Source organism: Plectropomus leopardus, chromosome 4, assembly GCF_026936395.1.
Source record: "Plectropomus leopardus strain MGB_pleo_1.0 chromosome 4, ASM2693639v1, whole genome shotgun sequence".
Taxonomy (NCBI): domain Eukaryota; kingdom Metazoa; phylum Chordata; class Actinopteri; order Perciformes; family Serranidae; genus Plectropomus; species Plectropomus leopardus.
In genome coordinates, this window is record NC_142179.1 from 3,069,877 (window position 1) to 3,082,331 (window position 12,455).

The 12,455-nt window shown below is 38.7% G+C and overlaps 1 protein-coding gene across 1 annotated transcript; it reads right to left on the reverse strand.

Moving 5' to 3' along the window:
* Window positions 1-808: 808 nt before the first annotated feature.
* slc25a25a (solute carrier family 25 member 25a) lies at window positions 809-12,049 on the reverse strand. The gene is made up of 10 exons (XM_042487923.2): window positions 11,788-12,049; window positions 9,629-9,755; window positions 9,429-9,516; window positions 9,234-9,345; window positions 7,358-7,516; window positions 5,683-5,835; window positions 5,482-5,589; window positions 4,832-4,999; window positions 3,714-3,864; window positions 809-2,193 (listed from the first exon to the last, which is right to left on the reverse strand). Exons 1-10 carry the CDS (start codon window positions 11,947-11,949, stop codon window positions 2,009-2,011), a joined length of 1,413 nt encoding a protein of 470 aa, XP_042343857.1. The 5' UTR covers window positions 11,950-12,049; the 3' UTR covers window positions 809-2,008.
* Between the last annotated feature and the right edge of the window lie 406 nt (window positions 12,050-12,455).

Consider the following 12,455-nt stretch of genomic DNA (forward strand, 5'->3'; position numbering starts at 1 on the left):
CCAAACAACAACAACAAAACAAAAAAGAATATTTTTTAAATATGGGAAACAGATTTATCTGTAAACTCTTGGCAATTAAAACTCAAGTACCTGCAAACTTGAACGCCACACATCTGCAAAGTAATATCTTAATTAAAAATTTGTTGAAGTGAACTCAACCTGATTGAGCTTTCTGCACCATTTCGTTTAGGGTTTGTTATGCTAAAAAAATCCACTAGATGTCGCTGTCTTTAAACAATTTGCCTTTTCAGGTCGCTTCCTTTAAGAAGTTAGTAACAAAAAAAAATAAAAATAAAACCTGACATGATGGCTCTGTGGTGAGATTTTTAAATGTGGGCATATTTAACATATTATAGTTTCAGAGGTCTTACTGAACAGATTTTATGTAACTTCATACAAAAGTAAAAAACTAAAAAGGCTAAATTTTGTTTTAAATTACAATTTAAAAAAAACTCAAATCATTTAAAAAATGTTTTATCCTTGCATCTCGTCTGCATTTTTGCTATTTTTGAATTATTTTTAAAAACAGAATTAACAGAATTTTCCACCTTTTATAATTTTACTGTTATTGTAAATATGTGCCCTTTAGTTCTTATTTGTTCTCTTTTGTATGAATATGCTACACAAATAAAGCTGCCTTTCCTTAAAACATGCACTACTAAATGGCTGATTAACCCTTTTATGGTAAAGGCCGTGAAGCTTATGTCACATACTGAAATTAAATTCAAATTCATATTTCCAAACATTATGGTAATTATCTGCTGTGTCAAGAATTGGAAATAAAAAAAAAGAAGACAGAGACTCACAGTTACAAGAATTTGCATTTATTTGCATGAATATGGTCCATTAAAACAAGACTAAAACTCTTTCTTTACAAAAGAATTAACTTCATACCTGAACTTGATATGACATTCATTCAGAGGCCCTTCCAGCAATAATTAAAGTGCATTATGTTGCTCATCTTTTCCAAAGCCCTTTCTTTTTCCCAGTATACATGTTTTGAAAACACCTTTGTGTACAGTGTGAATTAACAATGATCTGCCCTTTAACCTGAGGTGAATATTAAGACATCTATGCCTTTTTAAAAAAGGGCAAACACACTCATTAACAGACATGAACTTATACCGTTTCCACAAAAAAGTTATTTTGCTTAAACAGCAGCTACAGTAAAGTAAAACCTCGTTTAACACTTGAGACAACTACATTTAGTGTTTCATAGCCACGTGTTAAGGCTGTTGCCTAGTGTTAGTTTCCACCCTGAATACAATCACTGCATTTAAAACGCTTATTAAATCGCACATTTGGCTCTTCAGACAGGAAACTCGAAGCAGTGTAAGTCCAGAGACGAAAACAAATAAAGGATGGATAGAAATAAATACTCCACAGTCAGAAAATCCTGTCGTCGATTCATTCATTCAGGACGGGGTTAAGAGAGATCAAACTCACATGTGCAAAAACCCTCCCATGTAGGAACACAATCATTTCTGTTAAATACCGAAACCTCTCAAAGAGCTTATTAATGCTATATCTGCCATGCAAAACTACTCTGAACGTTTGCAGTCGAGTTGCGCAACACAAGCGTTGGCGATGCATCTCAGACTGACCAAAGCTCTGGTGTTACACAACATAAAAAAAAGAAATAGGATGTTTTGCTCAGGCACCGAAATGGCACAAAGAGCAAAAACATTTGGTCCTCGACTTACAAAATCACTCACATCCCTTCGTGCGTCTCTCCTTTCAGCTCTCGACACTTAAAAAACATAAATAGCAGCAGTCACAATCCAGACATCGCGAGCTCACAGAGTCCATATCTTTCACCTCGGCCTTTCTCGTCTTACGTCAGCTGACATTCACAGAATGAGATCACTCCACGAACCCCCAGAGGGGCCACAAAGGTCCCTGGGATTCCCTTAGCTTGTGCACTGGGAGGGACAGGAGGGTGGTGCAGGGGAGGGAGGAGGGGGGGTGAAGAGTCACTTGTTGCATTAAGCAACAAAGAGGGCGAGTTTCAGCGTGACGTCACTCCCAGCTGCGTCTTCAGGTTCTCGTACACCACGTAGCTGATGCTGACGGCGGGGATGACTTTGAGGAAGTTGGGGGCCAGGCCCCTGTAGAGCCCCGTCGGGCCCTCGGTCTGCAAGATCTGCCTGAAGAGACTGCTCATCGTCACCTGCTGGTAGTTCCCGGTCGCAGCTGTAATGAAAAAAGAAACATCAATAAACTTAAAAATAAGAACTTTTAATTAAATAATGAATTAAATGAATGAATGAATTAAAGATAAAAGTTAAAATTTCAAGTCTCTCTATTTGTTACGCTCCTACACGTGGACTTTATTTTAGGTCCTCGTTTATTTAGTTTTTGCACAAACTCCTTCATTTAAACTGAAATGAGCCTCAACATGTAAATTCCTCTTTGGCTTGATTAAAAAAATAAATAAATAAAAAAAATCAGATAGTAACAGTAATCCTTGATTTTATATAACATCCAGGGGTGGTAGTATTCACTTAATTTACTTTACTAACTCCACACTGTTAATTAAATAATAAGAAAAAAAATCAGGTGAATCTTCGATGATGTGAGAAATATTATCGTGATTTAATAAATATGTGAAGAAATTAGGAGTTTCCTAATTTTTCTTCAACTTAAAAAATCCCCCAAGAAATTGTGACTTTTAACAACAATTAATCAATAAAAAAAAACATTATGACATTGCTCCATTAATTTTAGAATTTTAAAAAAATCCTAAGATCTGCATGTCTGTAAATAACATTGTCAATAGACGTAACTGTGCATGGAGTCAGATTTAATTAAGTTTTTTTGTTCTCTGTTTTATGCTGTAAATAGTGACAGATGGTACACAAGACGCTGTTAATTACTGAGACACACCCACAGGCGAGTCATTGTTCCAGAGTGCACATTAAAATAGGTGGAGCACAGTCTATTTCAGGTCACTGTTATTAGAATACCGTGTTAAATATTCTTTGGCGAAGGCCCAAAGGCATCAAAACGCTATTATAATTAATAAATGATGGTGCTGAGCAGCAGCCAAGTGCAAGACCTTTTACCCCCAGAGGCCAAAGCGCCAAAAGTGCTCGTTTCAGGATCTTAAAGTGATCATTAATTGCTGTTCTTAGGTTGAAATGAATGTAATTTAACATTTTGGAGTTCTGAATTGTTGATTTGATAAAAACAGATATGTGTAGCTGCACATTCGGCTCTAGAATATTGTGATTTTGCACTTTTTCCCACCTTTTTCTGCTTATTAACAGTTTTTAATTGAAAAATGTTAGTTGCAGGCCTATGTTTATTTGGATTTGTATGTTTATCAGACAATAAGTCATAGGACATAACCTGGCTTCCACTTGTGCTCGCTTTGTTTTTCGTTTTAAGGTCAACACCTGTTTTGTTATTGACTAACACAACGATTGAATTTGTCACCGCTCTCTGGTATGAGCGTCCCTCCCCGACAACTATGTCAGCGTCCTCCTTTAACCACATAAACATAAAGACGGGCGCGGTCCTATAAGGAGCGGCTGCTTCCACGTGAGACTTTTCAGCGCTACATTTCAACTGAATGTGACAATGTTGTTCTGATTTATTAGGGTGCAAAAACACCAAATATCACACCGTTTTCCAGCTAAGATATTTAAAGTTGCTAAATTTCTTCAGAACGAGAATCTGTGATAAATGGTGCTGTGTTTCAGTAGACTCACCTTGTGCTTGCATGCGAGTTCGCACCAGCGCCAGAGGATAACTGGCGAGCTGGCCGCAGGTGCTGGACACGGTGCCGCAGGCCAGCAGGACGAAGACGCCGGGGTCGGTGCTGTTGGCGCCGTACTGCTGCAGGTAGCTGTTCTTTAAGGTCTGAGGAGGGAAAAAGAATATGATGAGGTAAAAAAAAATGCTTGCTTCACCACATTTATCTATTTTACCTTTTAAATTCATATTTCATCAACTTTATTTCCTTTTATTTGCGGTTTTATTGCTTTTGTTGTTGTTTTTTGTCGATTTCTTTGTATTATTTTATATTGACATTATGCTTCCTGCATCTTGCATTCTTTGTCTTCTGGCTTTAATTTTATTTTAACTCAGCCCCGATTTAAATCTCATCTTTAAACGCATCTTTTCAAACTTGCACATTCAGTCTGATCCCTGTACAGGTCGATCCGATCACACAGCTTTTCTACTTATGACTTTATACAATGTTTATTTGTTTTCTTGATTTATCTGATCTGTTGTTACACTGTTGTTTTTAACTCTGTTTTCTAAGGTGACCTTGAGTGTTTTGAAGGACGTCGAAAAATAAAATGCATTATTATTATTATTATTATTATTATTATTATTATTATTATTATTATTATTATTATTAGTAGTAGTAGTAGTAGTAGTAGTAGTAGTTTCTTTTGGTTTGTGTTCAATAGGGCTGTCTGGCTTTCTGTTTTCGTATCTCCGTCTATGTTTCACATTTCTGCTGTATAAATACAGTTATTACAGTTATACTATAAAGAAAGTAAACTTCTCAAGTATGTTTGTGTAATTTTTCCTCAGGATGACGTAATTCAATGATTCAGATTCTGTTATGTAACTCAATCATGTGTTTGTGTCCGCTTCAGGAGGCTAATAAAGGTTTAAACTTGCAGCTCAAAAGATCAACATTCTTGCTCTGATTAGAAGTGAAGAAAGTGTTGTAAGCAGGGCGATAAAACGCAAAACACATACTGATACTTTTAAGGCTAAAAAATGTAAGAAAAAACAAACCAGAGGTTTGACAGTGTGTGTGTGTGTGTGTGTGTGTGTGTGTGTGTGTGTGTGTGTAGAGCTCACTGCTCACCTCGTACACCGCCAGGTCGATTCCTGCGTAGGGGATGATGCCCAGCATGTTTGGGACGTAGCCTTTATAAAACGCTGAGAGTCCTTCTCTCCTGAAAATCTGCTTCGCACAGTCTGAGATACCAGAGTACTGCCCGGTCTTCCTCAGAGCCAGACGAGTTTTCAGGACCTGCAGACATTCAAAAAAAGGAGGAGTTTAGTGTTGAAAACTCCTGAATAAGGTTTTTGGTTACTTTTGTGTGTTAAGCCAAGTATCAAGAATTTAATCCCATGAAACCTGAGCAAAACAGTTTCATTTTCTTAAAAACATGGTAAAAAGGCCACGTGCAAATGGCAAGAAATTGGTTTATGGTGACAAGAAAACCTATTTTTTTTTCTTTAAGGAGAAAGAATATTAGAAAATATTTGGAATTATGTTTTTAAAAAATGTTACAAAATATTTAATTTATTTTTTAGATTATTTTCTTGGTTTTATTTCATCTTATTGTTTTTTATGCAATTTTCTTGTAACTTTTTACAATTTTTTTGCTAATTTTTGTCTCATCTTTTGTTAACTAGCTCATCACCTTCTTTCCATATTTTTGAAAGAAATACAGCCAATTTTCTCAGGTTTTAAAGGGTTAAAGTGGATGTCATTAAGCCGATTATTACCTCCATGGGGTAGATGGTGCTCTGGGCGATCACTCCAGCCAGAGAACCTGCAACAAATCGCTCCACGATGCTCAGAGTTTCCTGTTCGCTGCCGATTAAACGTTTGATCTGGAAAAATCGAGAAAAAACACAAATGAATAAATGAACACAAATGGCTGTAAATATCACATTTAAATTTACAGTGAATGTCACTTGTTGTACCTGCTCATACGCCATGAACTTGAGAGCCGACTCGGGTGCAATTTTGATGATGTTGACACCGTTGCCGCGCCACAACGACCTCATGCCGCCCTCTTTGATCATCTGCATCATCCCAGTCATGATGCACATGTTGTTGGTTCGGGATCCATAAACCTGAGGAGGAAGAATTCGCCGATTAGACCCGATCATTTAGAACTTTATTCTACTGGCTGGTGAAACAATGAAGGTAAAAGTTGAACTCTGGGCGATGCTCCACGTAGGCCTTCATCTCCTTTGACCCAAAATCTAAGCCAACTGGGCCTGTTTGATAATCATTTGGGACAATAACCAAAGCATATAAATTCTTATCAATTAGGACTCAAAGTCGACAGAAAGGATTCAAAGTCGACTCTCGATATGAAGAGTGACGCACATCAGGGCCACTGACACACATCCTCAGTCTGCGCAGTTAAGACCTTCGTCCCACTGATGACGGTTAATTTTACGTGGCCGAGGGTGTGACGGCCGCAAGTGAGCCCTGATTGGTCGGCGGCTACGGCCCGGCTCCGACAGTCAATCGGCCTCGCGGACTCTGGCCCCCTCGCCCTTACACACCGTCTGTTAACCTTTAACTTGTTTACGGCTCTTAGGTAACTCATTCTTGAGCAATTTCTTTCAAGTTCTTCCTTAACTGTGCAACCTGCAGTTATGAAAGAGGCTTAATTGAGGTCTAGAGGACAACCTTCTTACATTTTATTCACCTAATTTTGCTTTTCAACGCTCAAATATGATGGAAATTAAATAAAAAATTAGAGGCAAGGTTTTTGAACATCAAACTGTGGAGTAAAGCTGTGAAACAGCTTTAATGTAGAGCTAAAATGATGTCCACCACAGAGACGAAGAGGGTTACTGTTTATTCATTCAGCCACTTAATATTTATTTTTTCTTATTTTATCTTCCTCCTTTTACTGTAAATAATTATTTAAAACTGTAAATATTTGATTTGGGGTGTGTGGGTATATTTTTCAATTATTAGAGTATAGGTTTAATATGGAAGCTAATTAATTAAAATTCAATGACTTGTTGAAAAGGGGTGGGGTTAGATAAATTTGGCCTTCTTCTCACTCCTTTTTAATTATGTAATATAATAATAATAATAATAATAATAATAATAATAATAATAATAATAATAATAATAATAATAATAATAATGAATTTTATTTATAGAGCACTTTTCATACAAGGAACACAGCTCAAAGTGCTTCACAATAAATTAAAAAAAAAAAACAAGATAAGAAAATCAAAGGCAAGGCGGTGATGAATAAGATATAAAAGTAAAAGTACAGAGAACAGTAAGAATATTTATAATAAAATAATATTTACTGGAACTTTGTTAATTAAAAGTCAGACTAATTAAAAAGGTTTTCAGCTGTCGTTTAAAAACGTTCATGTGTTGATTCTTTTTCGGTAGGTTTTAGTAAGATGTTCATATTTCTGGGTAGTTGAGCAAAAAGTCTGACAACAGGGTCGTATCAGCCCACAAACCTACGATAGTCCTTGATCTGCAAGATAAGAGTTTCCACAGCTTTCCTCCACACACTGTCAAGTTCCCAGACTCTCCAACGCCTGGAAACCTCACTTCCCCAAACCTCAGTGACAGCTTTCCAAACTTTGACATGCGATTCAGTCGCCTCACCTGCATCATGACTTTGAGTCGGTCCAGTGGGGCGGTGCAGGTCCTCGAAACAGCTCCAGCTCCTCCACCTGCGACCAGGTGCCTCCACCACATCCCAGTCTGCTTCTCCTCTTCGGTGAACTCATCTGGCACCATCAGGTTCTCACCCACATCGAAAATCTGCCAAAAAGAGAGGCGCATGGGTTATTAGGTATAGCGCAGACCTTGAAAATCACAAAGAAAATTCCTTTTTTTCACTTTAGGAACATTTGTAGCTGTCATTTGCCAAAGATAAGAATAAAAATTAATAAATTTGAAAGAAAAAAAAGACTAAAAATTGAATTATTAAAATTTAATTATTGGTATTATTATCTTCTAGAGGTTCTTAGCAGCTGGTCGAGCTGACAAACTAATAAAAACAAAATTTCTGCTGTCATTTAGAGCTCCTATTTTCAAACATCCAGTTAGCAGTAAAAATCTTCACAGGTGGCACTGACACGTGAACAGTTTTCAACAATTTCCTTGTTGGTGTCACCAGACGCCCTGCGGCCTCTTTAACAGCCAAACCTTGTGACTGTCATTGAGCCCCGGGTTTGTTTTCACAGATGCCGCAGCAGAAGGTCAGGATTTAACTGATTTCAGTAGATATGCATGGACACACTGTACTACTTTGAAATCTGATCCATAATGTTAATATAGCTGAAGGGCAAAGTCCTTTTAGGAAACATGTTACAGAATGATTTAGGTCAGGAGCAGACGCAGGTTATAACTGGATCTGTCTGAACCTGCAGCTTTGGCTCACCGGTCCCCTTTAACAGGAGCCTTGTTTTTTAAATGTCTCAAATTTACTAATATTGTTTGACGGTGCACTTATAGAGTTATTATATTGAATTTGGACTTTTTTTTACCATTTCCAACTCCCATGTATTTGCATCCTTTAATTGTTTTATTGCTCATCAAAAATTGTATTTTATTTGTTTTATTCTTAGTTTTAAGGGATTCGATTCATTTTTATCTTCGGTTGCTGGTTTGTTTTGCGGCTGCATCTTCTGCCTCACACTGTGTGCAGCACAGTGTCTAACAGCGATGATTTACTGCCTTCTTTCTTAATATTTTCCGGTGAAAATCTCATTCTGAGAATTGTATTTTAATCTTCCTCATAAATATCTTGTGGGGAGTTTCAGTGTCACTCGCTGAATTAAACATCTGATTTTGTGCAAACTGAAATGACCCGGGCAGCTTGTGTTACATCAGTAACTTGGCTGCGCTCTGCTTGGCCTCCCAGGAGAGGGGCAACTCCAGCTCTATTCTTAGCTCTGTCACTGTCTCCTCTGTAGCTGCTGCACTCATTAGCCTGGAAATGTCACCCAAAAATCAAAACTGCAGGAACAAGCCATTAAATTACTCCATTCTCCACCTGCTCTGACTGACTGCTGCTGCTCTCTTTTACATAACAGCTAGACAAATCCTTCCGACATAATCCTCCAGGAACGAGACCAATTCCTTTCACAGCCTAATAGGGTTTAATTGCTGACGCACGACTTGTGCTGATGGAGCTGTTCGGGGAATTTGCTCTTCGATTAACCCCGTTTTTTTTATCCCAGACAGGACAAAGGTGTAACACCCCATGAACGTTAATTGGTCACAGCTTGAGTGATACCATTATCGAATGCCCTGATACTGTTATCGGATCTGAAGCGAGGTGAAAATAGGACACCAGAGGATTTATGTAACACTGACATATGACAGCCCCATAGTTCTTTCCACAGTAATTTAGTACCTAATCGTCTGTTTTGGTTGAAGTAATAAAAGAGCACCACTGTTAGAGCTCAGCTGTGTCTCCATGTGTCCGCTTTTGGGCAGGAGCGGTGGTTTCGGTGCAGATTGTCAAACTAACCGTGGAGTGTTTCCAGTAGAGGATGATCTCAGGAATGTTCTCAGTTTTCTCCACCGTGGGGTACTTGCTCCAGTCTTTGCTGCTGATAGTTATCATCCCATTCTTATCCATGCTAAAAAAAGAAAGAAAAGTTAGATGTTGAGCTTAATCCAGCAATTCAGGAATGCAGCAGATGAAACGGATGACTGAAATTACCTCTTAAGGGCTTTCTCCGCATGCTGGGGGGAAATATGCACACCGAGGTCCTGCAGAGACTGCATGAACTCCTTGGGATCAACGTGGCCTTAAAAGGAAACAAAGACAAAGTCTGAGAAAGTGTTTCATACAGGCACAAAGTAAAAAGGATTAAAGCGAGCGCTGACTCATCTGCAGCGTCAAGGGCGGCTGCTTCATACCTGCATTCTTCCTGTTGAGGCTTTTCACCACAAGCTTCAGGTCTTTCTCGTAGTCCTGCAGATAGTGAACAAACTCTTCAAAGTCCAGCTGTCCATCTGAGTCTTTTTCTTCCCTTTTTAAGGTTTTCTGCAAGAGAAAAAATACAGCTAATGAGACATGGTGCTCCAATAAAAGTCAGAAAAGAAGATAGAGAAAAATTTGAGTAACGAGTGTTGTTGGGAGGTGATGATGAAGATGGAAAAAAGTGAAGTGGTGCACTGTGTTTACACATAGTTAAACCAAAACAGCACATGATATCTGCAGTATGCAGAAGTGTAATGTCTGCAGACATTTTAAGATTATCCAATAGTCACTTATGAAACAGGTACAGCAGGTTCTGAAGTGTACTCCATGTCTGAGTGCCAATTCTGAATATGACTCGGATTTTAAAAGTTGCATTGGCTTGTGTTTCATGACCACATTTTGACCAGTTTGCCAAGACTACATGCTTCTGTCGTTCTTGACTGGGATGACGTGTGTGTGTGTGTGTGTGTATCCAGGACAGGGCAGGGCAGAGAGGGTAATTAGGTTGATACATCTCTATCTTTGACCTCAACTGCAGGCCGACCCGCCAACTGCTTTAATCCAGTCTAAGCTCAAACCTCCAATGCTAAAACAAGATGAGGACACCGGCAGTTCTCCAGCTGACCAGCCAGAGCTGATACCTGACCTGGCTGCCCACTGCAAAAGCATATGACTGTCACATTGATACTCTGCAGGACATTCTGCGCCCCCGTGGAGGTCCCCATCAAACTACTTGTGCACAAATGTGACCTGCAGCAACATGGTCAAAGGGGAACGAAACATCATAATTCATTGCTATTCCTGTACTACAGGACATGTCTTCTTGTTTGTGTGTTTATATTTCCCCTTTTCCAAAGCCATGTGGCACTTGCTGGATATACACAATGCCATCTGAGGTTTTTGTTGTTACTTTTTGCTTTGCTTTCAGTTTATGAACAGAAATGTGAACTTCAGCTGAATGCAAGAACTGAAACTTCTGATGGGTCGGCAATGGGTCAATGTCTAATTGATATCAGATGGCGCATGAGTCACAGCTCAGTGCATACTTTCAGCACAAAATTGAAGGTTTAGTTCACCAGTTTTCTACTATTTTACTTTTTCAATCCAAAGAAGAGAAATATAATTGTGTCAGCAGTTCACAAAACTGCATAAAGGAGGTAAGAAACAGATAAAATACTTATAATTATAAACTATCCTCTCTTGCATGCTCATTAAATGCAATAGCTCAAGCCACAGAAGGAATTTTCTCCAACAGTCTGAGATACAATCAAAATATCTTTACATTTGTCTCATTTTTTGGTAATTCCCTCTTTATTGCTCTTTACCTTCTTCCTATTTTTTTAAGAAATCAAGCCAATGTGCTCAGGCCTCAAAGGGTCAGAGATATGACCTTCAAATATAGATGCAAAAATTATTTGTCTGGACTAAGTATAGTAATGTACATCTCACGAATACACAGCGCAACAGAGCAATGCCTAAATAGTTCCAGATATTATTATTTAACACTTTTAAGAACTACTTTGTACTGCAAATGTATGCATTTGCACTGTATTTAAATTACAAATTATTTTTAACAGATCACAGAAATGTGTTTATATTAGATATTGTTACTTCGATGTCAAATTTTCCAAATTCAATGTGATGGCGTTGCATAAATTCCTGTTTAGGGTGGATTTTCTTTTTAGGGTGGATTTTCTTTTTAGGGTGGATTTTCTGTGAATGAATGACCGTCAGCTGCGCGCGCCCTTTCGGTTAACTTTTTAAAATTCGCCTAAATTAAAACGATGGAAGAAACTAACGATATTTTTAATAAACTTGTGTTACTTTAACACAGTAGAAGTAGTTTTATGATTTTTAAAATACATTTAAATCGTGCAGGAACAAAGAGAGGAGTTTTCGGGAAGCCGGTCAACGCGCGGCCTACTCGTAAAGGCTTTTTCACTACCGCACGCTAATCCTTCCGGCGCCGGAAAAAAAGGATTTAACAGCGGTCAAAGTAATGAGATCGGGAGAATTAGGTGACTGTTAATGCTAAATACACTGTGTTGACATACAAAGCGTTAACACGTTAATTTGGGGTGTTTTTCCCCCTTACCTGTCGCCATCGTTGGTAGGTGGAGAACTCCTGGGACGGCAGGAACACGCTCAGTTTGTTAAAGAGCGACTTCAGCTCCGACGGCAGCCCGTTAGACTCGAAATATTCCACTTCAATCGGGTCCGAGTTGGACACGGGGACGTAAAGGCACAGGCCGAGCATGATTAGCTCCGGAAAATTTAAAAGAAACTAGAATAAATAAATAAATAGCACACCGTGGTGTCACTCGTCCACGGGGAAACTTCACACTGAAACGCCGGTAAGGAAACGCCGGCTTGTAAAGAATGTCATAAAGACCACGCCTCCTCCCGGAATAGCCTTACATCATTGGCTGACCCGCCAGCAATGTAAACGTCATTTTACTACTGGCCAATCGTATAAGCCGCCCATTGATGGGCTCGGCTCGGTCCCGCCTTCTTATTGCGTAATGAAAGAGAGAGCAGCCGACCAATCATGTCTCTCCTTACATCCAGCATAAGCGCGATGAACCAATCAGACCCTTTTATTCATTTAAACAACGATAGACGCGGACTTGGGGGCTGCTCGTGGCTCAAAGACGAGCTCCCCAAAAAAACAGTCACAACAAACTCCTGCAACCACGAGTCAAAACTCTTGTGTAAATCACTGAAATTTATTATATATTATAATATTATTACATTATTTTTTGT